This window comes from Nothoprocta perdicaria, unplaced genomic scaffold (genome assembly GCF_003342845.1).
Source record: "Nothoprocta perdicaria isolate Ctin4 unplaced genomic scaffold, notPer1 scaffold_186, whole genome shotgun sequence".
In the NCBI taxonomy this organism is placed as follows: domain Eukaryota; kingdom Metazoa; phylum Chordata; class Aves; order Tinamiformes; family Tinamidae; genus Nothoprocta; species Nothoprocta perdicaria.
Genome location: NW_020455049.1, coordinates 1,082,330 through 1,105,893, shown reverse-complemented (window position 1 = coordinate 1,105,893; position 23,564 = coordinate 1,082,330). Strand labels below are relative to the sequence as shown.

The window sequence follows — 23,564 nt, the reverse complement described above, 5'->3', positions numbered from 1 at the left end:
AGTATGAAAGAGCAACCATAAAACTAGTCCAAGAAACTTAACGGGATTAGTGTTGCACATTCATATGTGATCTGGTTTCCACCTGTTGGAATTGTCACAGGAGGCAAAAAAAGAGACAAGATAAAAGCTTATTCAAACTGACAGCACTGTCTTATTTTTCTTTTACAGGGTATAATTACCTGATAGCTGAGGTTGCAAAGACTTGGCCTTTAGAGCCCACACAAAGAACTATCATGGAAGCGACAACTACAATTAAATCTGAAAAATAAAAGTCAATTGCAAAAAAAAAGAAAAAAAAAAAGAAGAAGAAGAATTAGTGGTATCTTTCAACACTTCTGCAAAATTACTAGAACCAATGCTTATATTACTTTAATATTTTGAATTCTGAAATTTGGGGGTTTGTATCAAGAGACTTTCAGTGTAATAAATAAGAAAAATACAGCTGTGCAACATAACAGAAAGGCTAGCATAGGACCGAGAGGGCCAGATTCTAGTTTAGTCATGAGTGAYACGAGTTACTATAAAACAGTTTCAGCAGACTGGGTTATATATTAGGTATAATCTGAGAGGAATTTCACCAGTTTCTACCTGTTACCTCTTCTATTTTCTCTGATGCTTTAGAAACTTTTATTATTGGGAGATGATTGGGATTTTATTTCCCAGAAGCTCTTAATCTTATAKAATTTCAACTGTCCAGGTCTAAAAGAGAGAGAAGAATTAAATCACCCTGTGAGTATCATTTATGCTATTAGTCATTGCCATAGGACAGACATTAAAACTCCCTGCTTTAGCTTAGCTGATTTTGGAAATGAGCAACAAAAATGGGAGTTTTTGCTACGTATGTGGTAAAGGTGAAGTCTGTTCTGCTACCCAAGCTGAAGGCAATGGGAAGATGCTTCAGAATCTGTATTGCTGTAGGTCTCAAGAGAAATAGATTTGTGGATAGAGTGCAAAGAGGCAGCCAAAGCCATTTAATACTTTCAGTAACATCTGAGATATATTTGTTATTATATATATGCACGGGCAAGCTAAACTAAAGAAACTATGCTTTTAAGAATACCTAAGTACAACATTTTATGATTTACAGTCAGAAAAATTGTACAGGGTTTATGAAGAACAGAAGACAAACAGTATTGCTGAGTAGCAGAAATAGAAGTAGTAGAAATAAACTGTGACAGATCAAAGGCTACGTGTTTGTGTAACAACGTCCTGCTTCCCCTACAATAAAAACAAATCGAACACATCAGGTAAGTGTTTCAAGGTTGGTGTTGCAAGAAATCCAAGTCCCTACACAACACTTAAAATACTGGCTAGCAAAATACAGCCTGATTCGGGTGGTTACATTTTTTAAGACAAAATCTGTTGAACTCTGGACATTAACTCGGAAACAAAATATATGGATTGTGATATGCACAGCGTAACAGATGCAGTTTGTGAGGACACTGACATCTGACTGACACTGACAGCCGAGTCAGGTGCCCATTTCCAAATGAATCTTTGAAAATTCTATTTTAACCCCAAAGTTACCCAAAATACTAACAGCACACCTGTCACACTCCCCCACGTAGCAGGCAGTTAGAGTGGTGAATAAACTCAYACTACAATATTCAAATGGATGGATGCTAGAAAAAGAGGCCTTCAGTATTTTTCAAAAACAAAGTTGTAGCTGTTGCACAATGTCTGGGATGCTGAAGTCACAGGAGATAAGACCATGGCCAAGGGTTATTTCTGGCAAAGCTTCAGATCACTTCTGRAAAGAAAACACTCGGCCCTTCTGGAAAAGCAAACCAAGCCACGTTTGCTATCAAGTGACAGCGCCACGGATTCCTCAAGGGCAATTCAGAGGTACATAAACACTGGTGACAAGTCTCCTGCTCTAACTTGGCCGCAGCTGCTGTGGAAATTCCACTTCTCAAACCTCCCAGCGATGACTTTGACTCGGCGTTTAGGGCAACTCTGCAGGCTGTGCATACTCACCAATGATTGAAATAGGCTTCCTAGCAAAACGAAGCCTTCCCCACACTCCGACGTATTTACTGCGGCATCCTGCTGACCATAACCGAACCACGTACTCAGTTCCAAAGAATACCACTAAAACGATTTCCTAAAAGAAGCAGACAGGCAACCAGGTTAATTTTCGACTTACAACTTTCATCTTTTTTTCCCCCTCTCCAGAATATATCAGTGAAAAGAGAAAATAAAATGCAAACCTTAGAAGACAAAATGTTACCATATTAAAATGATCTAAAATAACATAGGAAAAGCRGCAAGCATAAAGCAACAAAAGATAAAGAGCAAGTTTAAATACTATAATTGCGTGCAGTTTGGCTCGTCTACACGTGCTAAAACAGAAAGCATTCTGCCAATTTACTTGGCCTCTGTAATTCAAACAGAAAGTGTCCTGACCGAGCCAAGAAAAACAAGCGCAGCCCATAGTCAGGAGAGGAAGATGTCGTGAGCTCGTCTCATCCCAAAGAGGTGTGCTTGACCTTCCATCTGCAACACCAGCTGAACCAACCACTTACACTTCTTCAATCTTTGGTTAATCCCACATGGATTAAAGTAACTTTTCTGGCACCGTTACTGAAAGGTCAGCTTCCAGATGCATTGAAAATATGGGGGAAAATATCACGCACACCTCTCCTATTTAAGCCAAGCGCAGTTGGGTTTTTACCACAGACCTACCCAAATGCATGACTTTGAAAATGTGTGCAAAGAGCCATAAATGTGCAAGACATCTGACACCCCTCCTGACTAGAGAGAGGTCCAACCAGGGCAGTTTGGAGCTCGGTTAATGCTCAGATGCAGCTTGCTTCTCCAGCGACGGGTCGATCACGGCACCCTCAAGCAGGTGCAGGGCTTCCTGACCAGCCATACTCAATTAATAAGTGGTCACATTCTCTGTCCAAGTCCACAGGGGAAACTACTAATTGGAGCAGTAACTGTGGCTTGCAACCCAAYGCACACAACACATGGCATATGGGAATTGTAAAGCAGAGAAGCTAATCATAACGTTCTGCAGTTAGAAAGGATAATGCAGATTAAGGGAACAAGCTGCTCATTACACTGAGTGATTTAATACAAAGAGCGACTGTTGAGAAGATGACATGGTGGCAAATTAACATTTTATCCAGCATTGTCACATTTCTGCAATATTCACCGCTGCTTTTCACGGCAACAAATTGGCAAGTGGGTCTCATGATGGCACCTACGCTTATTTCCYAAATTAAGCGAATTGCTCTGGATGCAAGCCTAGCCCAACTGAGCCCAACGAGAGCCACACTATCAGCTTCAGAAACACATGGGACAGCGCCTGGAGCAGGCAGGAAAATAACAGGGACGTGGACCAAAACCAAGGGAGCTCTGGGGAGGAACTGCCCCACTGTGTCCCGACGACCTTTCCACGGCTCGAACTGCAGCCTCCGTCAGGCCTAACGACCTGCTCACTTCAGCCTCCCRAAGCGAGGCCCCGGACGCTCTGGAAAGCCAGGAGAACATTAGCCAGGGCCCTCTCTCTTGGCCTTGGCAGCCTCGTGATCTGGGCGAGCAGACGTGAGGCCCTCAGGACTGTTTACAGCCACCGCGCTGGAGCTGCTTTCCGAGACAGAGTGAAACTGTCCAGATCCTTGGGTGTCATAAATATGAAACCCAACCCCTTCGGCCCAGCCGAGAATCTCTTCCACAGCTTTTTTTTCCCCCAAAAGAAACCTGCAAAACCCTTCTGGATTTTTTACATTGGTGTGTTATTAAATATTTTTCAGAGAAGCAAAGTGACACTTACAAAACCTATCGAAAGACCAGCKATAGTAGATGCTTTAAGGAAAAACCTTGTCTTATGAATGAAGCTTTGCATGCAATCAGCTTCATGCAGTGCAATTTCTCCTTTATTCAACTTAATTTAATGCCATTTAGGAACCTGCACCAAATCAGGCGGTGCAAATTCTTAAGAATACAGCTTTGTATGTGGTTTTGCATGTGGTTCTGCTAATATACTAAAGCAAAACAAAGCACCAGAGGCTGGCTTTTCCTATCAGGAGATTGTATTTGATTCCCAGCTGTTTTCAGTAAACTAACATCCRAACACTCTTGTGCATCCAAACACCCTTGTTGCAAAGGGCAAACGCATCTTCTTTCAACACTCCCTCGACAACAGACAACAGCAAAATCACAGGGAGCAGGAAGGGTCCTTCAGCCCAAGCAATCTGAGCGAGGAATGCGTGGCCTGACGTGATACGCGTCGGTAGAGGCAATACTGGTCAGATGTCCCTAAAAGCAAAACAAAATTCTTGAAAAGCAAAAAATAAACAATAAATAAGGAAAGAAAGGCAGTCGCGTGTGTTCCCTGCGTGGGCCATTCGCACCYGAGCTGCGTGCGTGCTCGGAGCCCCTCCATGGTCCATGGGGTGCCCGGGACAGTGGCACCCTGCACACAGGGGCTGYCCCTGGACAATGTGACAGACAGGCCCTCAATGGTCACTGTCACCCGGCTCTGTGCGGGCCACGCAGACGAGCTCAGGGAACATTTATTGTCCTATAGACTCCGGTGACTGGAGGGAGCAACCGGTCGGCTGACACCAAGGCACATTTTTCACTCCTGACGTTTCGAGAAAGGCTTATTGACCTAAATGAGACCCGAGTCATTCAGGGAACATCGGGGTGAAAGGGCACAAGCTGTTCCTCGTGGTCCTACACAAACCCACCAGGTAGCCACTGGCAACTGGCAAATTCCGCCTCCTCTGCCCGTGGCTGGGCGACAGCAAAGCGTTTTTAATACCTTGCATTGCTCAAGTCTAAAMGCTACTCCTAAGAGGGGGGGGGAGAGGCTGGTGAACTTCTCTCAGTGCATGTTTATATCACTGGCCAGAAAGTTGTGGCAACACGTTTTTTTAAAAAAAGCATTATGTTTGCACAGGCTGCTGGGATATTCCCTGTATGATCCTCCTCAACAGCTAAACATCAAATCTTACATAAACGGGAAGGATGGCGGCCTCGTCCACAGGGCAGGGGTGGTGGTGGTAAGTGGGGGCAATTGCAGTTAAGAGGCAAAGTGTGACCCTGACAGCACCGTCTCACACCTGCGAACTGCAGCAAATCCGAGCTGTGCTGCACGTCCATCTGCTCCGCTCTTCCTAAATTACCTTATCTGCTGCTTAAGAGGTACCTACCAGGTGCACCACATAAAAGCTCCAGCTCTCCAACTTCCAAGAACTGAGGACAATGTACAGGGTATTCTTCACTCCTTAGAGGTGTCTGCTCCCAGAGGGAATGGAGATAAGCACAGGAACACCTGACGARGGGCTTATCTTGGGCCTCTTACTATCATGTTTGCACCATCTGAATTCCCTGCCATCCCACAGTTTTACTGGCAACACAGCTCCCATKGCCTCGGTCATGTTCCAAGCTCTATTACACAAAGCCTCATCAGATCAACCACCACACGACTACCAAGGTAACAAGCAGTCCTTCCAGATTCTGGCCTCAAAGATGGTATTGAACCGAGCAGTTGAGGACCACAGAGCTTGGGCAGCAGCAGCAGGCAGTGAAGATAAGCCTCCTCTCGCCCATCCACAGCAGCACTCGGGGACTGCAGTAGTTGGGATGGTTCCATTCAGGGCTCTTCACAACGGGGTCTCTGAAGCGGCCAAGAGAGGCAACGAGATCAGCTGAGCACCTGAGACATCGCRGCTTGCAAAACGCCTCAGGCAGCGCTTGGTCCAGCCTGAGCAGACCTGCAAATCACCAGCACCAAAGGCAACTGGTTCTTCTGGTGTCACCCACTTTGTACAGGGAGGCCCCGCTTTGTTCTACTGAGAAAGGTGGGATTTGCCCCCGCAAGATGTGCTGGGGTCTCCAAGACACACAACTACAGTCAGATGGCCTAGGCAAACAGACAAAGAGGGACACAAAACTCCGTAAAAACCCCACTTTGATGAAGTATCAGTCAAAACCAAAGTTAACGGGTTTCATATACCAACYCTTGCTGAGCATCAGCAAGTTCCAAACGCTCTACTTAGGATCTTTTCCCTACTTAACTCTTCTCACTTCAAGAGATCTTACAGCCAACCTTTCCAAGCTAAAACCAGTAATGTTAAGCTTTTTAAAAAAAAAAGTTTAAAACCAAAACATTTAGTGACTCATGCTGAGCCTTTGCTTTCAAAAGCCTCAGCTTTTTTGTGAACATTCTTCACCTGACATATTTAGCACCAAAGGATTACACAGGCAAGGGAAAACAAAACACAAGACACTAATATCACACTTCTGTCTTCAGAGCCCATAATGAAGCCTAAGTTTATATGGGACATCAGCAATGTTCCCTTACTAATCCTGTTAATTAGGATGAAATAGTATTCACATAGAACATTCATTTTTTAAAAAAGAGAAGTTTAGTATAAGGTGGAATACAGGAAAGCTGTTCATGGTGCTGCAGCTTTCCTATTTTCCCTACATCAGGGCCGGGCGCACAGGACAACAGCACTGGGGCCAATAAAGAACACTGCAGGCCTGCAATTTCAGGCTGAGATTTTCCAAAGGTCCCAAGCAACTAAATCCTATTGAATTTCAAAAGGAGTTGGACACCTAACTCCCCTGGGTGCATTTAAAAAGCCTTTACTTGATTTCTGTAACTCTCTTCTCACTGGAGGCTTCAGCCAAACCCAAYGAAGACCACAGAATTTTTTCTTTCATCAACTACAGAAGGTCACTAGTAAAAGTTCTGCACATTAAGGCTCAGTTTCAGAGCACCGTGTGTTAGACCAGCTTTGCACTCCTGCACACCTCACAGTGTAAAGTCTTTAGCTTTTGAACTTAGTCGATGGTATCCACCAAGAATTTGCAGAAGGGAATTAAGCCAGGCTTGCATATTTATTATGCAGTACTTAAGTATGGAGTTCCTCCACATCCCCCATCTAGTATTCYAAAGAAACAGAATTTAAATGCAAAGTACGTGGCTGGAGAAAGGAAGCTTTAACACTCCAACATTTGTCCCAAGATGCTAAACATAACTCTCTTCTGTTTATTTCCTGAACCTGTTATTCAGGGCTTGTTAAGAGCCTCTAGAAGTAACTCGTAGAGCTTCAAAGCGAAAAATYCTCTAGTTTCTCTGGAAAAATCCACTAAAACAGTGTATCCTTGATTTTTTTCCTCACTGAATTCAGAGCTATTTGCCTACTTAGTTACGTGCTTCTGCTGGACAACGTGCTCCCTACCTTGCAAGAGCAGCAAGACCAGCTGCACAGAGGTTCAACAGAAGGCATCTCGCCACCGTGTGCATGAAAATCAGACTTGCCAGCTATTTCAACCTATCCACTCAGCAAGCCATGAGCATACTCAGTCACATATTTTAATCATGCACAGAGTTCATTCACAGATATGCATTTATTTTCATGTACAGTACCTTATAATGAGCAGGAAAGAACTGTTACAGGCTATAAGAACCAATCTAAGGCATGTGGGCCAATAAATTCTATGTTACAGAAAACTTCACCTATTAACACTATTTACACAATAGCTGCTTYCCCTTAGCTGATCATTTTTATCCAGTCAAATATCTTGTCTAATATTTTCTATTYAATAATTTTCCATGTTTTCAGGAGAGCTAGTTCACATCCTCCATGTCCTACACTGAACGCTTCATAAATCTTCCCTTTCTTCCCCAGTTAATATTGAATTTATGGAGGGACCTCATGAAGAATGTGTATGCCTGAAAGCATATCTATTTTTTTTCCAGCTATAAATGGTCATAGAACAAAAGCTATTGTGTCTTCAGGCAAATTTTGTTTCCCTAATGCCATTCACCACAACACTATGAGTACATTAAGTTCATTAAATGCACAATTCCTTAGGGACAATAAGCATCACACGTTATCTCTTATCCAAAAGCAGAGCAACACCGAAGGAAGGATTTGGCCATTACCAGCTCAACACAGCCTGCAATAGCTTGCTCATTTTGGGTACTTGAAACGGTAAGATACTGGCATTTTTAAGAATCCATGGGCAGTTTTAGCCCATTTTAGCCCATATAGCTTTTCTATTAGAAAGGGCAGAACAAAAATAGAAGGAAATGAGGAAACCAGAAACTCAAAGCCAGGCAGTTTTCATTCATCTTTAAAAATATCTTTAAAAAAAAGTTTGTCCTTGAGAAATRGTATTTTTCAACAGATTCCAACAACATTCCTCCTCCTTTTTTTGGTGCTTCTGCCCCTGTCCCCCTGAATGGTGACTAGCTGTTCTCAAAATTCAGCTCCAGAAAGCCAGATTTCGAGGCTGTGCAATGCCCGCATTCTGTCCTTGTGCCTTCACACRAACTGAATTTCAGATGGACTAACGTTGGCTTCAGCTATCTCCAGATTAGGAAAAAAAGAAAATTTCTATTTTTCAAAACTGACAGGACAGAGCTGTACRGGACAGCTGGCAAGTCCTGAAACACAATCTTGTGCAATTAGCAGCCCGACATTCCTGCTGCACAGCTGGGCAGTCCGTGCACAGCCCCCGGTATCCCGCTCGGCGCTGATAAGGGTTCAAGTGCCGTATTTCTGCTTGACGTTCACATAAACACAACCTGCTCTCGCCTCGGCATACTTGAGCTCTCTGCCAGGCCTGCTCCAGGGAATACGCGCCGGGCTCTTCCCCACAGCTGCAAAAACAGGCGCACACTAAACCTGTAGTGCAGGCACTTAATACTCCTCGCAGGAAAACACACGTGCTGGTTTAAGCTAATAACCCCCTCTCCGATGCTGTATGTACATAGCCCGCTCTGCAAACCTTTCACGGTTGCCTCTGAAATCTGTGGAGGAGGAGAGGAGCATTATTTGACATGCAAAATAAACCTCAYGGAAAGCAACAAAGTCGACGTTTCAGCTAAGTGGCGAGCGCTGCGCACGCTGAACCCAACTAGGCTCTTCCTTGGGCCAATTTCCTGCACCCGTTTCCATYGCTGGGCATGGAACAGTCGCGGCTGTCACTGGCACGGCGGGATTAGGGCATACCCAAAAGGGAAGTTAATTTACACCAATCAAAGCACATGATTAACTCATTGAAAATCCTCCCCGGAGCTTTGATACYGTTCCAAGCAGACCAAACTAAACTTCCATTTGCAAAATGAAGATATACGCCGCATCCCTCTGAAGTTGCACACCCCATTAACYAAGCTACCGTTATGTGCAAAGGCTTCTATTTTTCCTCAGATTCATGTTTCTATCAGATTCAGGTCCAACATAAATAAACGGGGCAACAGAGGCAGCTCTTTGCAGAGCTCAGAGTTACGAAAGGAGAACTCCGGGCCTCTGAAAMTCCACTCACCATCACCTTTCCCCTGCACCTCTTTCAAAGAAAAGACAAGTGCACTATTCATTACTGAAAGAAGAAAAAAATAAATAAAAAAGGCCCCAGCCTTCTCGGAGGCAGCTGCTCTGWGCTTCAAGACATCAAATATCTCRGGAAAGTAATAGGCATTATACGGAATGTATTAAACAACACAAAACAAATACTGATACTTGGCAGAGTTTGYACTGCACTGCCAAGTTGTTTAAARTAAAGGAGAAAAGGAGAGATGTTATGAAAGCAATACCTAAGACAYGCCAAGAATAAACTACATATTCTGCCACGGAGAGAACACTGTTAGACAGCTGAAGTGGTAGGCAAAAGCAACCAAGATGGAAGAGTCCTCTCCACTGAGAGAAAATAAACCCAACCAAGAAAGGGGCACAAGAGCTATGACTTAGAGGCAGAAGCACCTTTGGTTGTGCAGGTTGGATAGATCTATGTTGAAATATATAGCTATTATTAGAACAGCCAAAAAGCATCAGTCGTGTATCAGGATAGCAAACTAGTAGCAGTGCTCACTACTTTTATTATTGCACTACAATTTTGCTTTCTAAAGCACAGAATTAAGGGTACCCACAAGAAGTGAAGGTGCTACTTGCTCACCAGCTGAAGAACGGGTAAGAAGGGGCACTTGTATCAGCTGTATGAACAGGAACAGAGCCCAAGGTTGTATTCTAGAAAGGTAATTGCCACTATTTTAATGCTTGGCATGCTACTGCTCCACCTATTAGCTAACCTGTGTTACCAGCCATTACTCTATTTGGCAAATGACCAAAATGCATGATGTATTTTGTGCACTGTGTCACTACTGAGACTACTTTTCCACCATAAAACTTTATTTTTAAATAGTATTTCCTCAGTAAGCAGAAAAAAAAGCAATTATTAGGCTAAATTCTCTTCTAGGACTAGGGCGGATAAATTAAAGTCCTGATGCACAACCATGCAATACTGATACATTAATAGTGCCTTTAAGATATCTGGGTTGCATCCTCTCTTGCACGGTTGGGTTACATCCTTAGGCTTTACAAAAGCAGCAGCAGCCCAAGTGGTCAAGACGCTGCCAAAGGTTTTGCAGGAGGAAGTGACTAACTAGACCCCAACTCAGTTTGGACAGTTTTCCAGGTTTCTTAAAATGCCAGTAAAGGTGACTAAAGCATGGAAAATGTGAGTCAGCATCTGCAACCCTCAGCTGGAGGCAGCGGTTGCAGGTAGCAAAACCAGACACATCCATTTGGCAAGTCCCTTCTCCAGGGGCTAAAGCAAGCGGGTCGCCATAGGCAGATCTGGGATCTATTTCCAGCTCTGCTAAAACGGGCTCTAATTACAACCTCATGCTTTCCCCTTCCTGAGCACGTAACACGTTGCACATGTAACACTCGGTAGTACTGCTTGGGGTGTAATTAAAAACAATTACATTAGGCCAGAAAAGTGCACAAGGGAGTGTTTTGTGTACAGTGTGCATTTCCTCATCAGCTGGAGGAGGAGAGGAAACCTATTAGACATGAAAGTATGGAACAGCTGCATCCCATAACCCAGCATTTGCATACTTAGAAGCTTTTGTCCTCAGGATACCATAGCTGAGGAGACAAACGTAGGTTTTCATAAGGCCATCAGCAGAGCTTTCCCCACCAGAAACCTCCCCCCAGGATGTGACATCAGGCGATTCTGTTCTCGCGTGCACTTTTTGTCCCAAAGAGCACACTATCAGTGCTGGCAACACTGGGTGCCTATTTAAACAACATTCTTGACAATATTCAAAAAGTGCTATAACCGCTGGTAATAATACCTGTGGTTTTGCACCTTTTGAGTAACTGAAGACATGAAATATGTTCATCTCAGGTGCTAACTCACCCTGAAGAACACTACACAAGTCTTCTTTCAAACACCTTGTGAATGGCTTCCAGGCTGTCGGAATTATATCTGCAATTAACGGGATTATGTCTGTTTAGGAAGGCAGCAAACAACAGTGGCTGTAGGATAAACAATCAGTTTTCTTTCCAAAAGAGGGGTTAACACCACGCAACTCCAATGATTGCTAGGAGAAGTAATGTTTTGCTCTTTAAATCTTATGCATAATGTTCAACATGGACACTYACTTAACAGGGAACAGGTTGAACTATGTTCAAGTGGGAAGAAAAAAAGTCTACTGCGAGTTAGCAAAAGTCAAGCTATTAGTGTATGCTAACTGGTTAATGCACTTATGTTTTCCATGGAAATTCCAGGCACATTAGTTTTGGCAGCAATTAAGGACTACTTCTCAAATCTTTAAAAATATCCAAGGATTTTCTTTTCAAACTTTTCTTCATGCTCTATAATTCTTTCTCTTCTCTAAAGCAGCAAAAGGAGGTTTTGTCAGCCTTCAACTTGTTCTACCATTAAAATAATTTCAAAGAAAAGACAGTGAGACTGGAGGCACAACAGACTGCCACTGGAATACTATTCCCTTGGGAAAGCCAAGAAGTCCTCTTTTGCATCAGTAGCCATTCCACAACACACTACTACTGACTTAGTTAATGAGCCCTAAATTAGTGATCAGCATTAGCTGTCTGGCTAGAAAGTTGATCAAATGGAGAATGAAAACTAAGTACTTGAACAGGGTAGATACACAAGGCTTTTTTTTTTTTTTTTTTTTAATGGATATTGTTAAGAAATAGGCATATGAGAAGGAAGTCTCAACTGCCACCTTTTTAGGATGCAACAAATTAGTCTTCTTTCAAAAGCAGCCACCCTTTTCCACACAGGGAAAGTCTATGCGATCAGCTTAAACTATTTAACTTTCAGACAGCTAAAATTAGTTGCAGAAAACTCAAAGACAACTGTAGAAATACTGTTTTAAATTATTATATAATGATGCTTAGCCTAGAGCAATAGGAAAAACAGCAGATAAGATGGAAAGTGACTATTAGTTCTCACCTGGAAGAGCGGCTTAGTTAATACGTCTAGTTATGGCCTGATTTCCCTCGTGAGGTCTATGCGATTGCCTTATCTGCCTTCAGTTTCCTCTCAAAATTCCCCAATTCACTGACTGACCCAAACAAATCAGAAGGTCAGAGGATATTTAAACCTCCTCTCAATGCTGGGAAAATAAGGAGTACCCTCTACATGGCTTGAGGGAAAAGATTTCATTTATTAAGGGCTCGCTCTCACATGGATCCTCCAAAGTATTTAACATCGAACCTCAGGAAAACTTACCGCTAGTTTCCACTCTTTCCAAATTGTTCTTGCATAGATAGGAAAACGGAGCACGTCTGGGGAAAACAAGCAAATGAAAGCTCCGTCCGTAGCTAACTCCAGACAGCAGACAGAGCTCTTGATTCTTCAGAGCACGAGTTTACCACAGAAAGCAAACAAGTGTATTTTCCTTCACTCCATAATAAAATGCTATATCCCCATCAGCGAAACACCATCTAGTTAGTTTTCTTCCTGACACAACTCAGCTGGATTGAAGTTATTTCACTGCCTGGTTGGCTGTGCTATGCACCTGGGGCCTTGGACAACGCTGTCTTCGAAGCTCAGCTTCCTTGCTGTACAACCATTTCTCAGAATTCGCTCAAGAATCTGAGAGTCTTCTGATCTTCTCCTAAGATCTATGGAAGCTAGAAACTCTTATTTTCCACACCATCATCTATTGCTGTTCTTCAGGAGATACAACATGTCAACTAAGCATGCTTGAACAGAAATCACAGGGAGGGTTTCCTCAGGGACTGACAGCTCAGCTGATTTTTTCTTAAGAGGGAAAGACATATGGTTAGGGCTTATGCCTGAGCAGGCATTTTCATTTCCGAGCTCACGACGGTCACAACAACCCACTGAGTTCAAATACTCGTGACCACGAGTAGGCACTGGCTGTGGGCGGGAGGCTGAGGCATCAGACACTTTGCTGTGCTCCACATGTTCAGCAGGTGGTCTAGGGCTCCTCACAAGACACTTGCCTGCCTGCATTTTGCTCGCAGAAAAGATGCCGTTCTCTATCCCATTCTTCATTTTCCTCTACAGTTCTGGATGTTTTATAAGATAGGAAAGGCAAAAACATAATGGTGGAGCATACCCTCAATGCAGTGTCTACATTCTGGATTTGGAAATCATTCTGCAAAGGTCACTTAGGAGCTCCCCTGCACTGCCCAGAAAAAGAGGGTCTTCACTTGACTTCAATGGTGTTAAGTAGCTCAAGACTTGAACATATATTGACCGGTTATTTTGAAGGTTTATTTGTAACTACATGAGCTGTTCAGAATGCTTCTTTTGAAAATAGTTAAGAGATAATTAACTCAAGATTTCTTTTGGTGAACTTTCTGGAAAAGAAGCGATAGTATGTTAATGCAGGCAGTATCTCTCACTACACTAAGCTTCCTTAAGATAAAAGGATTAGAGAACTCATTGTATAATAAAAGAGAAGTCTCATGTAAGCAAAAGAAAGAAATATATGCAGGGCAAAAACTGACTTTAAATTCCTAAAATCCACCCCCTCCACAAAAGCTACCATTGTACTGGACAGAAAGATCACCCCGGGGAAGAACAGGGCAGGGGGAATGAGCACAAGTAATAGCTTTCCTCAAAAAAATAAAATCATCTAAATGTAATTAGATAATCTTTGACTTTGTTCGGCAAACCGCCGAGCAAGCCGGGCCTATCTCACGTTCAGCATGGCGCTGCTAAGCTCGGCGCGGAGTTTCTGTGGTTACTCTCCGAGGCAGGGAGCTCATTTCCCTTGAGAACGGGCTCCACTGAGCAGATGTCCGCGCAGGAGGCCGCTCCTGGCGGCCGGGCGCGGGATGCGGCGCGCGCCGAGCCGGCCCCGTTGCCATGGCGCTCGCCTTTCCCAGCCGCCCCGCAGCCGGGCCCGGGGCCGCCGCCAGCTGCCGTCGCGACTCCCGCTCTGTCCGGAGAGTTTGCGGATGGAAGCGGCAGTCGGAGCGCGGAGCTTCTCCCAGCCATGGGGCTCGTCAGCTTCGCCCGCCATGTCCAACCTCCCTTCTCCCTYGCTGCTCCGTTCGGGCCGGCGCTGCCTCCCGGCCTTCGCACTTCCCCAAACGGGTGCCACCAGGACACGGCCATTCCATGTGGCCTCCCATTGCCCGGCCAGAATCGAGGCTTTCCCCATTACCAGCTCCTAGCTCYGCATTCCCATCTAAATGGTCTTAGGAGCTTAAGTCACAACCGCCGGTAGTAACCCATTCCCGGCTCCCGACATTATTCTCGCTCCAGACTTTCAAAGGAAAACTTTGTAGATTAATGACTCCCTATCCTTCCTGCAAGGCCRGTTAATGCCTTAAATTCCAACTGCTTTTTAGCTCCCGCGGAACTTTAATCCACCTCTGACCATGCTGATGAGCCGCAGAGAAACCGCCCGGGYTCGGATTTTCCTTCTTGCATTTTCTTTATGAATGCAGCCAAGTTCAAATGTCTAATTATAACTTTGCAGAGTTAATGATCAATTTAACGAGGCTTTAGAGTATCTTTGAAGTCATAACAACGAGCCCGAGGGGGTTCGGAACATTAACTGCGCGGGGAGCCTACATGCAGAGCTTTCTTCAGGATTAGCTCCCGCACTTCACAACAAAGTTGGGGCATTTCTGATCACTACTTTCATCAACCCCGTGGCTCCGTCTCGTCACCGCACAGCGCAGTGCTAACTAGCGTTTATTTTATAGCTCCAAGCCGCCCCAATCATTACACTATGAATTCAAGCATGTTTAATTCCAAGCCCCTCAACATCTCAGCCAGGCCCGCTTGCAGCGTCCAAAGCAGCAGAGAAAGGTGCAACTTGTCACCGCATTTATACCTATCAGGCCCTGATCACTAAAGTTACACATACATTGTAAGCAGGGTATATATTAAGGCAACTACACATGATATTCACTTACACTCATGGTATACACTCACAACATGCCATCTCTGTCCCTTTTGCTGCAGGCGTGCATTTTTTCCACTTATCAGATGGGCTGAACTTGCYTGAGACAGCTCTTGCATATAGGTATATGTGCATATAGATATATATGCAAGATAGCATAGCTCTTGCTGGTGTCRACGAGTTATAAACACTCACAGGACACACTCTGTCCTGCTCACTTTTTAGGSAGACATACACGGCTGCTTACATTTTGTATCCATTACATACCAAGAAATACCACCCAGGTCCGGAGAGGAGGACCTCGGGCTCCTCCGCATCCCCTTCGCGGGACGGACATCCTGCCAGTCAGTGTCACCAGACACGTTTGGCAGCAGTGACTCATCCCCCGTGCACCAGCCAAGGCTGAAAACGATGGGCATCCACCTGCTGATGAAAAGTTAGCCTAGACATGGGACAGCAAAGGAGTTAAACGTATGCGGGCAGCTACTGCTGATCCTCTGAAATGATGGGGGTTTAAAATTATAAGTGATGAAAATACTATAGAAAAAATAGAGATCGTCTTTAGCACTGGCTATCGTAAGAGAAACATTTGACGTGCTTTCCCAGCACTGCAACGGTTGTCTATAATATCAGGATGGAAAAATCTAAAATAAGTAAAAGTGGGATAAGTTATATCCGTGAAAATTAGTTTCTCCTCCCTAAATTACCTAATGCAATTGGATTTCCTTTCAGATCTCCTGGAAGATTACTGCTTATTGCTTTCTTTACTTAATCTCAGCTTCCCCGGGCCTTATCTACATGGCAATTCCTTGCTCATGGTGAGTTGGTTTATTACATCCAGCTACTTCCCATTACAGCCTCACTACGGCAAAGGCTTATGCATGCTGCAGTCTAAAGATCACTTATACTCTGATAAAATATAATAAAATATAAAAGAATAAAGAAATGAGAGCAGTCTGCATTGTGCTAGTAGTATCTCCTAAGGAACACTTGGATAGACAAGAGATGCCTTCCCATTTTGGGATGCATCCACTTAAACTCTGACAATACCAGTCTTTCCAGAGATGTCCTGGGCTTCCAAAGAAGCAAAGGGATAACTTCGTTTTAAACTGTTAAGATTACTTTGCTGGAGGAATAGCATGACAAAAAGTTTTTACGACATTAGAGCATGACCATCCCTGTCATTCTTTCAAACTGCACAACATAAACATTGCATTGCAACAGCAGCACACAGTTCTGTTTTTAATAAAACACAACTGCATCCGACCAAATACAATGAGGTATCAGGTTTGCTTGTTTTCTCATGCTTAGAAAGCATAGGAAAACACTTTCTTTAAATTAGAAAACAGTCTCATAAGCCTCATTAGCTTTCCTGAGGAGAAACAGGAACATGAAATTAGAGGATGCATCATCATAAGCTATTGACATGTGTTTGGTTATTTAAAAAAAAAAAAAAAAAATCAAAGCTACTCAATGGCTGCCAGAATGTCGAGACATATTCCTCAAAACCAGTCACTGATTTAGTAACCAAAATCATATTCTAGCCTCATGCAAAAGCAGCACTCAGGTTCCTGAGCAAGGTGGATGTACTGAGTTTTTGCCTGATGTTATCAGTCCCACAGCAGGAATAAAAAAATTGAGTGCATGCCAGCTCTTCAGTAGGCCATAAAGTTCTCATTCCAGTGTATTGAATTAATCTGAGACCAACAGAAGTTTGAATTAATGATCCAGACTAAGAATAACTGTAAGAGCAAAGGAACTACTGCAGATGACTATCMCATCTATATGGGAACAGAGTCCCCACAGTGGACAGGGAGGTGAACCTGTGCAGATATTACACCCAACAGAGACTGTATCACAGCCCCTGGCTCACATCACCCTATCGCCCTGAGTAAAGCAGCAGGAACTGATGTGCACACTCTGCGAGACAGAATTAGCACAGGATAACCCAGCACCTCACGATTCCCTCTCATCATTGAGCAGCAGGCAGTTCACAACACCTAAAAGACTGAGAAAATTCCTTGATTTTTTTTTTCTAGGCATTACACTTCGTGGAACAATGTATGTTCACTTGTCACTTTTTATGTCAATTTACCAAGTGGTTTGCACTCAAAACAAATCAGTGCTGTAATTCAGTGGCTGAGGGAAGCCGCTTAAAATATTTTTACAATGGCAAGGGTCTCCCAGCAGTTTAAAATCTGCAGTTATGTCTTCCTCTGTCAACAGGCACACAGCTTTACATGACAGTGCAACTTTAATCCCTGATTAAAAAATCCACATTAATTAATAAAACAGAGAGATAACTTTAAAAATGCATGTTTTGATGCATAAAATGTCCTGCACTACAGCAGGATAGAAATAAAAGGCCTTATTTAGAAATCTCTGTATTTTTTCAATGATACGCAATCCAAATACTAAAGTAATTTTGCTTTCACTGTGCTATATTTGTTAAACTACTACTACTACTTATTCTAGCTATAATAAACAGTTCTGAAGAACACAACTTGGGCAGATGCCAGAAGACTGTCATTTTTAAAAACAACCTTATATTCAAAGAGTGAAGTCAAGTTTTAATAACATAAACAAGCAAAACACTGTCATGTACACAAACCTTTCTTATGTTTTTTCCTTTTTTTTTTTTTTTGAAAGATTTTAAGGCCAAAAATAAATCAGGATTTAAGTAGTTTTTCTTACAAGTAGTTCAGAAGACAGTAGAGAAATTCATGCACAGCTGCTGTTATTACAACTGTTATTTGGACACATTTAAGAATCTGTTTTAAGGTTAAGAATTAAAGAATCCCACATCAGGGCAGTCTTTGCWGATTTTTGTGAGGTTTTTCTTCTTAATGCCAAGAGGGAGTTGTTGGGAGGCCTTTTGGGAGGGTGGTGWGTTCATCTGTCCATCAGTGTGTCATGTTTATCCGTTCATCATCAGAACCTTCTCACATGCTCAGGTTCCTGCTGATTTTTCTCTGTAACCCCTTAAATAATTAATTGTCATCGTTTTCATTTGATAATGTTCATTGGTTGTGGCACATTGCTTGAAGTAAACACCTCATTACAGGCAACCTTTTCAATTGCTCTGTCTGAAAGGCAGGGCCCACGAACATGAAAGGCTGTGGAATAAGAATCACACGTGACTTAGAGCACATTCAGAGATACTCAGCCTGTTCAGTGCTCAAGTACTTAAAAATAGAAGGGCAAAGTCTGACACTGGTTGGAAATAACTGGGTAAGAGAAAAGCTTTATTCACTGTGCCTGTGTAGAAAGATGTCAACGTATTTTCTTTGCTCTGAATTTTCAMCAGTAGTCCTATGAACCGGACAGGGTGGTATCTCAACACACTGATTACATGGAAAGTCATAACTTGAGCTCAAATTCATTGAAAAACCTAACAGAGAAGTACCAAACCAATTCCCTGTAGGAAAGAAGAGGGAGCTGGTTTCTACAGCGTACTATTTTGAGTTATAATAATTGAAACTTATAATTGAACATAATTGTATTTTATAAATTATTAATTATATTTTTATTTTAATTATAGTTGCATTTTACTGCATAATAATGGAATAATAGTTGAAATTGCATATTATAAAGCCTAGCAATAGTATAGGGCACTGGCATTTGAGGCTTACAAATGTATTTCTGGGTATGACCCGCACATATTCACAGTGTGCTTGGGAGGGGAGAAGCCAAAAAAGCCACGTTTTGTCCAGCTTCAACAACTGTCATGTTTTGTGTGGTTTCCATCCTAAATAACAACACCTGAATAARCTATACATGCTGAATGTAAAATTCACAGGGCCATGAGTTACAACCTCACTGGACATTTCCAAACATAGGAACGTGGTCTAAATCTGAGATAGGCGATAAACACACAGGAGGAGAATTTCAGGGATAGTTTTTAACCTGCAGTAATAGTTACTTATTCGGGTCCTTGAGGGCAGCTTCTCTAAACAGTGCTGATACCCAGATTACTGGCAAAGCCAACCCCAATACTGGCACTACAAGGAAGGAAACGAGAACAAACATGACCCCTGATTCTTGAAAGYGGCCACTGAAAGGAGGATTTTCTTGTAGCTGCTCCAGACCAACCCCATAATGGTGCATGTCTTATCTGTAGTCATTTCAGAACAGTTTTTTTGTACAATCCTGCTTTGCCCCAAAGAGGAATCCTTACAATCAAGGAGTCATAAGCAAACTTACTCATATTTTCTTCCCTTCTACAGAAAAACAAATCTCTTCGAGCCATAGTGCTAGCAGCAAAAGCCTCTGCAAACACAATAAATTCCTTCAGCTACTTAAAGCAGAATGTTTATTTTTACTTCAAAGATTTTAGCCCAAATCACCTGAAAGCAAAAAGTGCAAGCAAAAATGTTTTATTATTCTTATTTTCCCCCAACTTTTAAAAATACGCCAGTTAGTCTAGACCTGCACATCACAGACCAACATAAACAAGCGCATCTTTCATGAAAGTCACTCCACAAACAGGGCCTAGAMCACTGGCTAGATGCAACTGCTATACTTTACATTTCTTGGCATCCTTTTTCTCACCGCTCTTTCCGTTTCCCTGCACCTTCCTTTTCATCTGGCCTCACCCCGTCCTGTTCCCTGGGGCCGTGGGGCCTGTCCTGGCCCAGCTCGGCAGAGCCAGATGTTGGGAGGGAAGTTGCAGGGCCTTCCCACTGCTTGCCCAAGAGAGCTCCCGCTCYGGGCTGAGCTTTCTCCACACAGCTTTAATCCACTTCACTGGCTTGTAAATTAACACCAAAGATAACAAGAAATGCAGGAAAGGTGTAGGAGAAAAGATACTCTGTTTTTTTATGGTTTAGACTTTTATCGTGAGTGTTTACAGCTACTTTGCTACCTCCAAAACAGAGCACAAATTAGGGATTTTCTCCCCCCTCCAGTCACACCCATTTCCTGCTGTTTCTCCTCAGCATTTAAGTCTCCAGGTTATGTTTGGGCCCCAAGCACAAAGGGGCCTCATTCAGCAGCGGCTCCCAAGCGCCGCGAGCAGCACAGGAAACGGCTGCAGCAACCGCACGAGGCCCTTCTTGGAAACGCGCAGGAAGCCTCTGGCCGAGAGCTGGGAATTCTTCCCTCTCCTTCTCAAAGGGCGACTCACCTGCAGCCTCCCAGCTCTTCCTCGCCGAGTTCTGAGGGCACGGAGCACCTACAGGCACATTCCCAGAAAAGCCAGGCTGCCATCAATATATTACAAGGCACAGAAGGAGGGGTGCAAATTTTCAAAGTGTGCCGTATATTTGCTGTTACTTTTTTGCCTGTTTCTTTTTGTTTTAAGAAATTACTCTGCCAGAAAGCTCGCAAATGTTGTTATTAGAGTCTCTCTAATGCTTTTTCTCCATCTTTTGCAGAATCACATCTTGTTGTCCCATGGAAGCATTAGCCTTCGTTTGATAAAAAATTAAGAAGGCAGCTCAAGTACCACAGTTTCAGTATCAATCCGTGGAATCGAAAGCTGCATGTGGATCCCAGGGACACACTCCATAAATAATTCCCAACTTTGTGCTTCACTCTGCATTTTCCAGTTTCTGCATAGGAGGCAACGAACCCAATAACCTGCCCCAGTTCAACACGGGCTACAATCAGCCAAATTTTCTCTTGGGAAAAAGTCTGTCTGGTGACACAGGCGGCACTGGTGCCCGACCCCTCGGGAAGTGGGACAGTCGTACACAGATGGGAAATAGCTGGGAAGGAGCTCCGTGGAGGCRGCGAAACATTAGAACCCACCTCGTGGAGGCCGACTCCAGCGCGAGGTCCAGATGCTGAAGTCTGAATGCGTTAGCATCATTGTTAGCGAGCGGGCGGGCGCTCGGCGGCACACGGATCCTGTTACAAAAAGTTCTATTTCTGGCTGCCCACAATGGCTCCTAATTCAAACAAAGGCCTGACAAGCTACTGACAATAAATAAATCAAAGCAGAAAGCACACGGCTTTGAAACTGTAGCCTTGCAGCTGAGAACATGACAGTAGGCTTGTTTGCTAACGGCCTCCACAGTTTTTAACCTAATAATACTTTATCAAAGCAACCAAAAATTATTGATTTCCTGTGGTCATGAATTGAGATGAAGAGAAAACTAAGAGATTGCCAGTAAAAGCCCTCTTTGTACTGTATAGCACTTGGGCTGTGCTGGTCAGTCAGATGACATTGTTTTTCTTCGCAGTCCCACATGAATGATATCTTAGTGGGAACTAAAACAAATGAAAAAACAGAAACAAAACCTTTCCAGGATTTTAGTGTTTGTTTTTAACCTCACATCCCAGAGTAAGAACAAAAAGAACAGTCCTCATTTTCTTGTAAGGATGTCCCACACTAGATTAAAAATCCAATTTTCACCTCTGCGATTAAAATATTCAGACATTTTCTTGATCTGGAAGCCTCTTGGGAGAGAGCTCTGAATTAATATCTATATAAAAACGACTGAAAGATACTTCAGTCCAGAGGAGCTGAGGTGCTCTAGCCGTTGTCTCTGTGGTGCCTAGAGCTTGTTGTGACCCTCAGGCAGCAATCTCTCTGTGCAGCCCCAGCCCAGTGGGTCCTTCTGCCCTGGGCTTGTGCCACAGGATGCCACAGCTTGTAGGCAGCACAAACGCCAGGAAGCCCCAGGAGAATGAAAACAGATTCCCTATGGCCATGGGCAAACCGAGCGGGAGGCATCTCCACTGCATCCCTGCCCTGCTAGAGATGATGGGATGTGGGCACAAAGCCAGCAAATCCAGCTCGGGCATGAAAGCCCCTTCAGAAAGGCAGTGCCCATCACTCACAGCTCTCACAGGGCACAAGCTCTCCAGATTTCAGATCACATCAGCTCCTTGCATGTTTGAATTCCCCATTCCTGCCAAACTGCTTTAGCTGGTAATCACTAAGTGCTAAGACATATACAATTCACCAAGGAACACAGCACTAAGTTGCTGTCCCAAGAAAGATCAGAGGAAAAAAGAGCAATGTCCAGAAATAGCTGACCATGCCCTTTAGCCATAACCCAGACCACTTATTTTGCCCTCTCACACTTTCACACACAAGTTTCACTCACAACCTCCTCCTCAGCTTGCTCCACATCTCTAATGCAACAGGCTTTTGTAAGAAAGATACTCTGATTTGATTTTTTTTTAAGTATTATAAAAAAGAAATACCTATTAGCAATTTTGTTACTGTCTCACAATAAATAAATAGATCAAGAGCAAAGAGAAAGACAGCTGTTTAAAGCAGCAAACTGCTCAGACTGAGGAATTACTCAAGAGAAGTTTTTAACAGCCTCTCTCCTTGCTTTCTCCATTACAAATGATCATCTCTTATTAAGACTATTCAAGACAGGTTCCTGCACTTTTCATGTTGTTGGATGCTTAAACAGGCATCGCAGCAGAACTTCTCACGTCTCATCTGCTACAGCCCAGATGATCATCCTACCAGATGCTAGCAGCAATGATCTACACATTTCCAGGGAATCGGCAGGAGCTGTGGAGTTCAGGATTTCTTACATTAACATTGAAATCTATGGCCCTGTTACTGACTCTACTTAACGAAGATTTAAGATTCCCAGAAGATATTAGTCTGAATTAGCAGTTATTCCTTCTCACTATCAAAAAGTGCAAGTAGCAGTGCAGTGAAGCAGAACCCAAAAACAGAAGAGTTGCCCTATGCATTACTAGCCCTACTCTCCTTTTAAATAAGAGCTAGCTAAATTAGTAATTTAGATATAGATAAAACTTATCTTTTATCAATAAASACATATTTTGATTTTAAGAAGAGAAGCATCTCTCTACATAAGCCAAGAAACAAATGAAATTGGTATGCAAAACCTAATGGTCCCTAGCGTCCCAATAGGCAGARCTTGAAGCTCTGTTGATTTCCCAAAGTTTTCTCCTAAGGGTTTCACTAACACTTTGGAGCCACAGTTTGCTGACCTCAAGAAGTCGAGCGACAAGCTGCCTATTTGTTATGGGATTTATCTTTTGACAGAAGGGTGACAGCATGCATTTCTGTGTATGTMACTTGATGCAATGCATAGCTCAGCTTTGTCACCTCTGACTCTCCCTAGTCATTAACCTGATTTACACAATTTAAAGAAAATTTTGTTCTATAACTAACTATACTACTTGAAAGCAATTTTCCATCAATCTCACCATTCATTTCCATCATGCAGTCTCCTACTTTTATACAAAAAAATTTGATTGAAATAAAGATTTTTATTTACAAAGCATTAAATAATTATATTATTTGATTATAAAGCATTCGCAAATTTGTTCTGCTTTCAAGGGCTGTGAGGTCCCACATCTATACCCTGCTCCTTCACCAGGGTATCACAATGCATTTGTATATAGTCATTCAATATAGTCAGAATACTGCACCTAGTTTCCTTAATAGTTTTTC

General features: G+C 43.1%; 1 protein-coding gene across 4 annotated transcripts in view; it reads right to left on the bottom strand.

The window, feature by feature from the left end:
- Positions 1-23,564, bottom strand: part of KCNQ1 (potassium voltage-gated channel subfamily Q member 1) — a 265,151-nt gene that overhangs the window by 193,812 nt on the left and 47,775 nt on the right. For all 4 annotated transcript variants that reach the window (XR_003248977.1, XM_026036799.1, XM_026036800.1 and 1 more), the window contains exons 3-4: positions 1,978-2,104; positions 180-258 (exon numbers count right to left, since the gene is read on the bottom strand). Coding sequence is in view for 3 of the 4 variants with exons in the window: in XM_026036799.1 (XP_025892584.1) it covers positions 180-258; positions 1,978-2,104 (206 nt within the window). In the remaining variant the exon portion in view is untranslated. The remainder of the gene's footprint in view (positions 1-179; positions 259-1,977; positions 2,105-23,564) is intronic.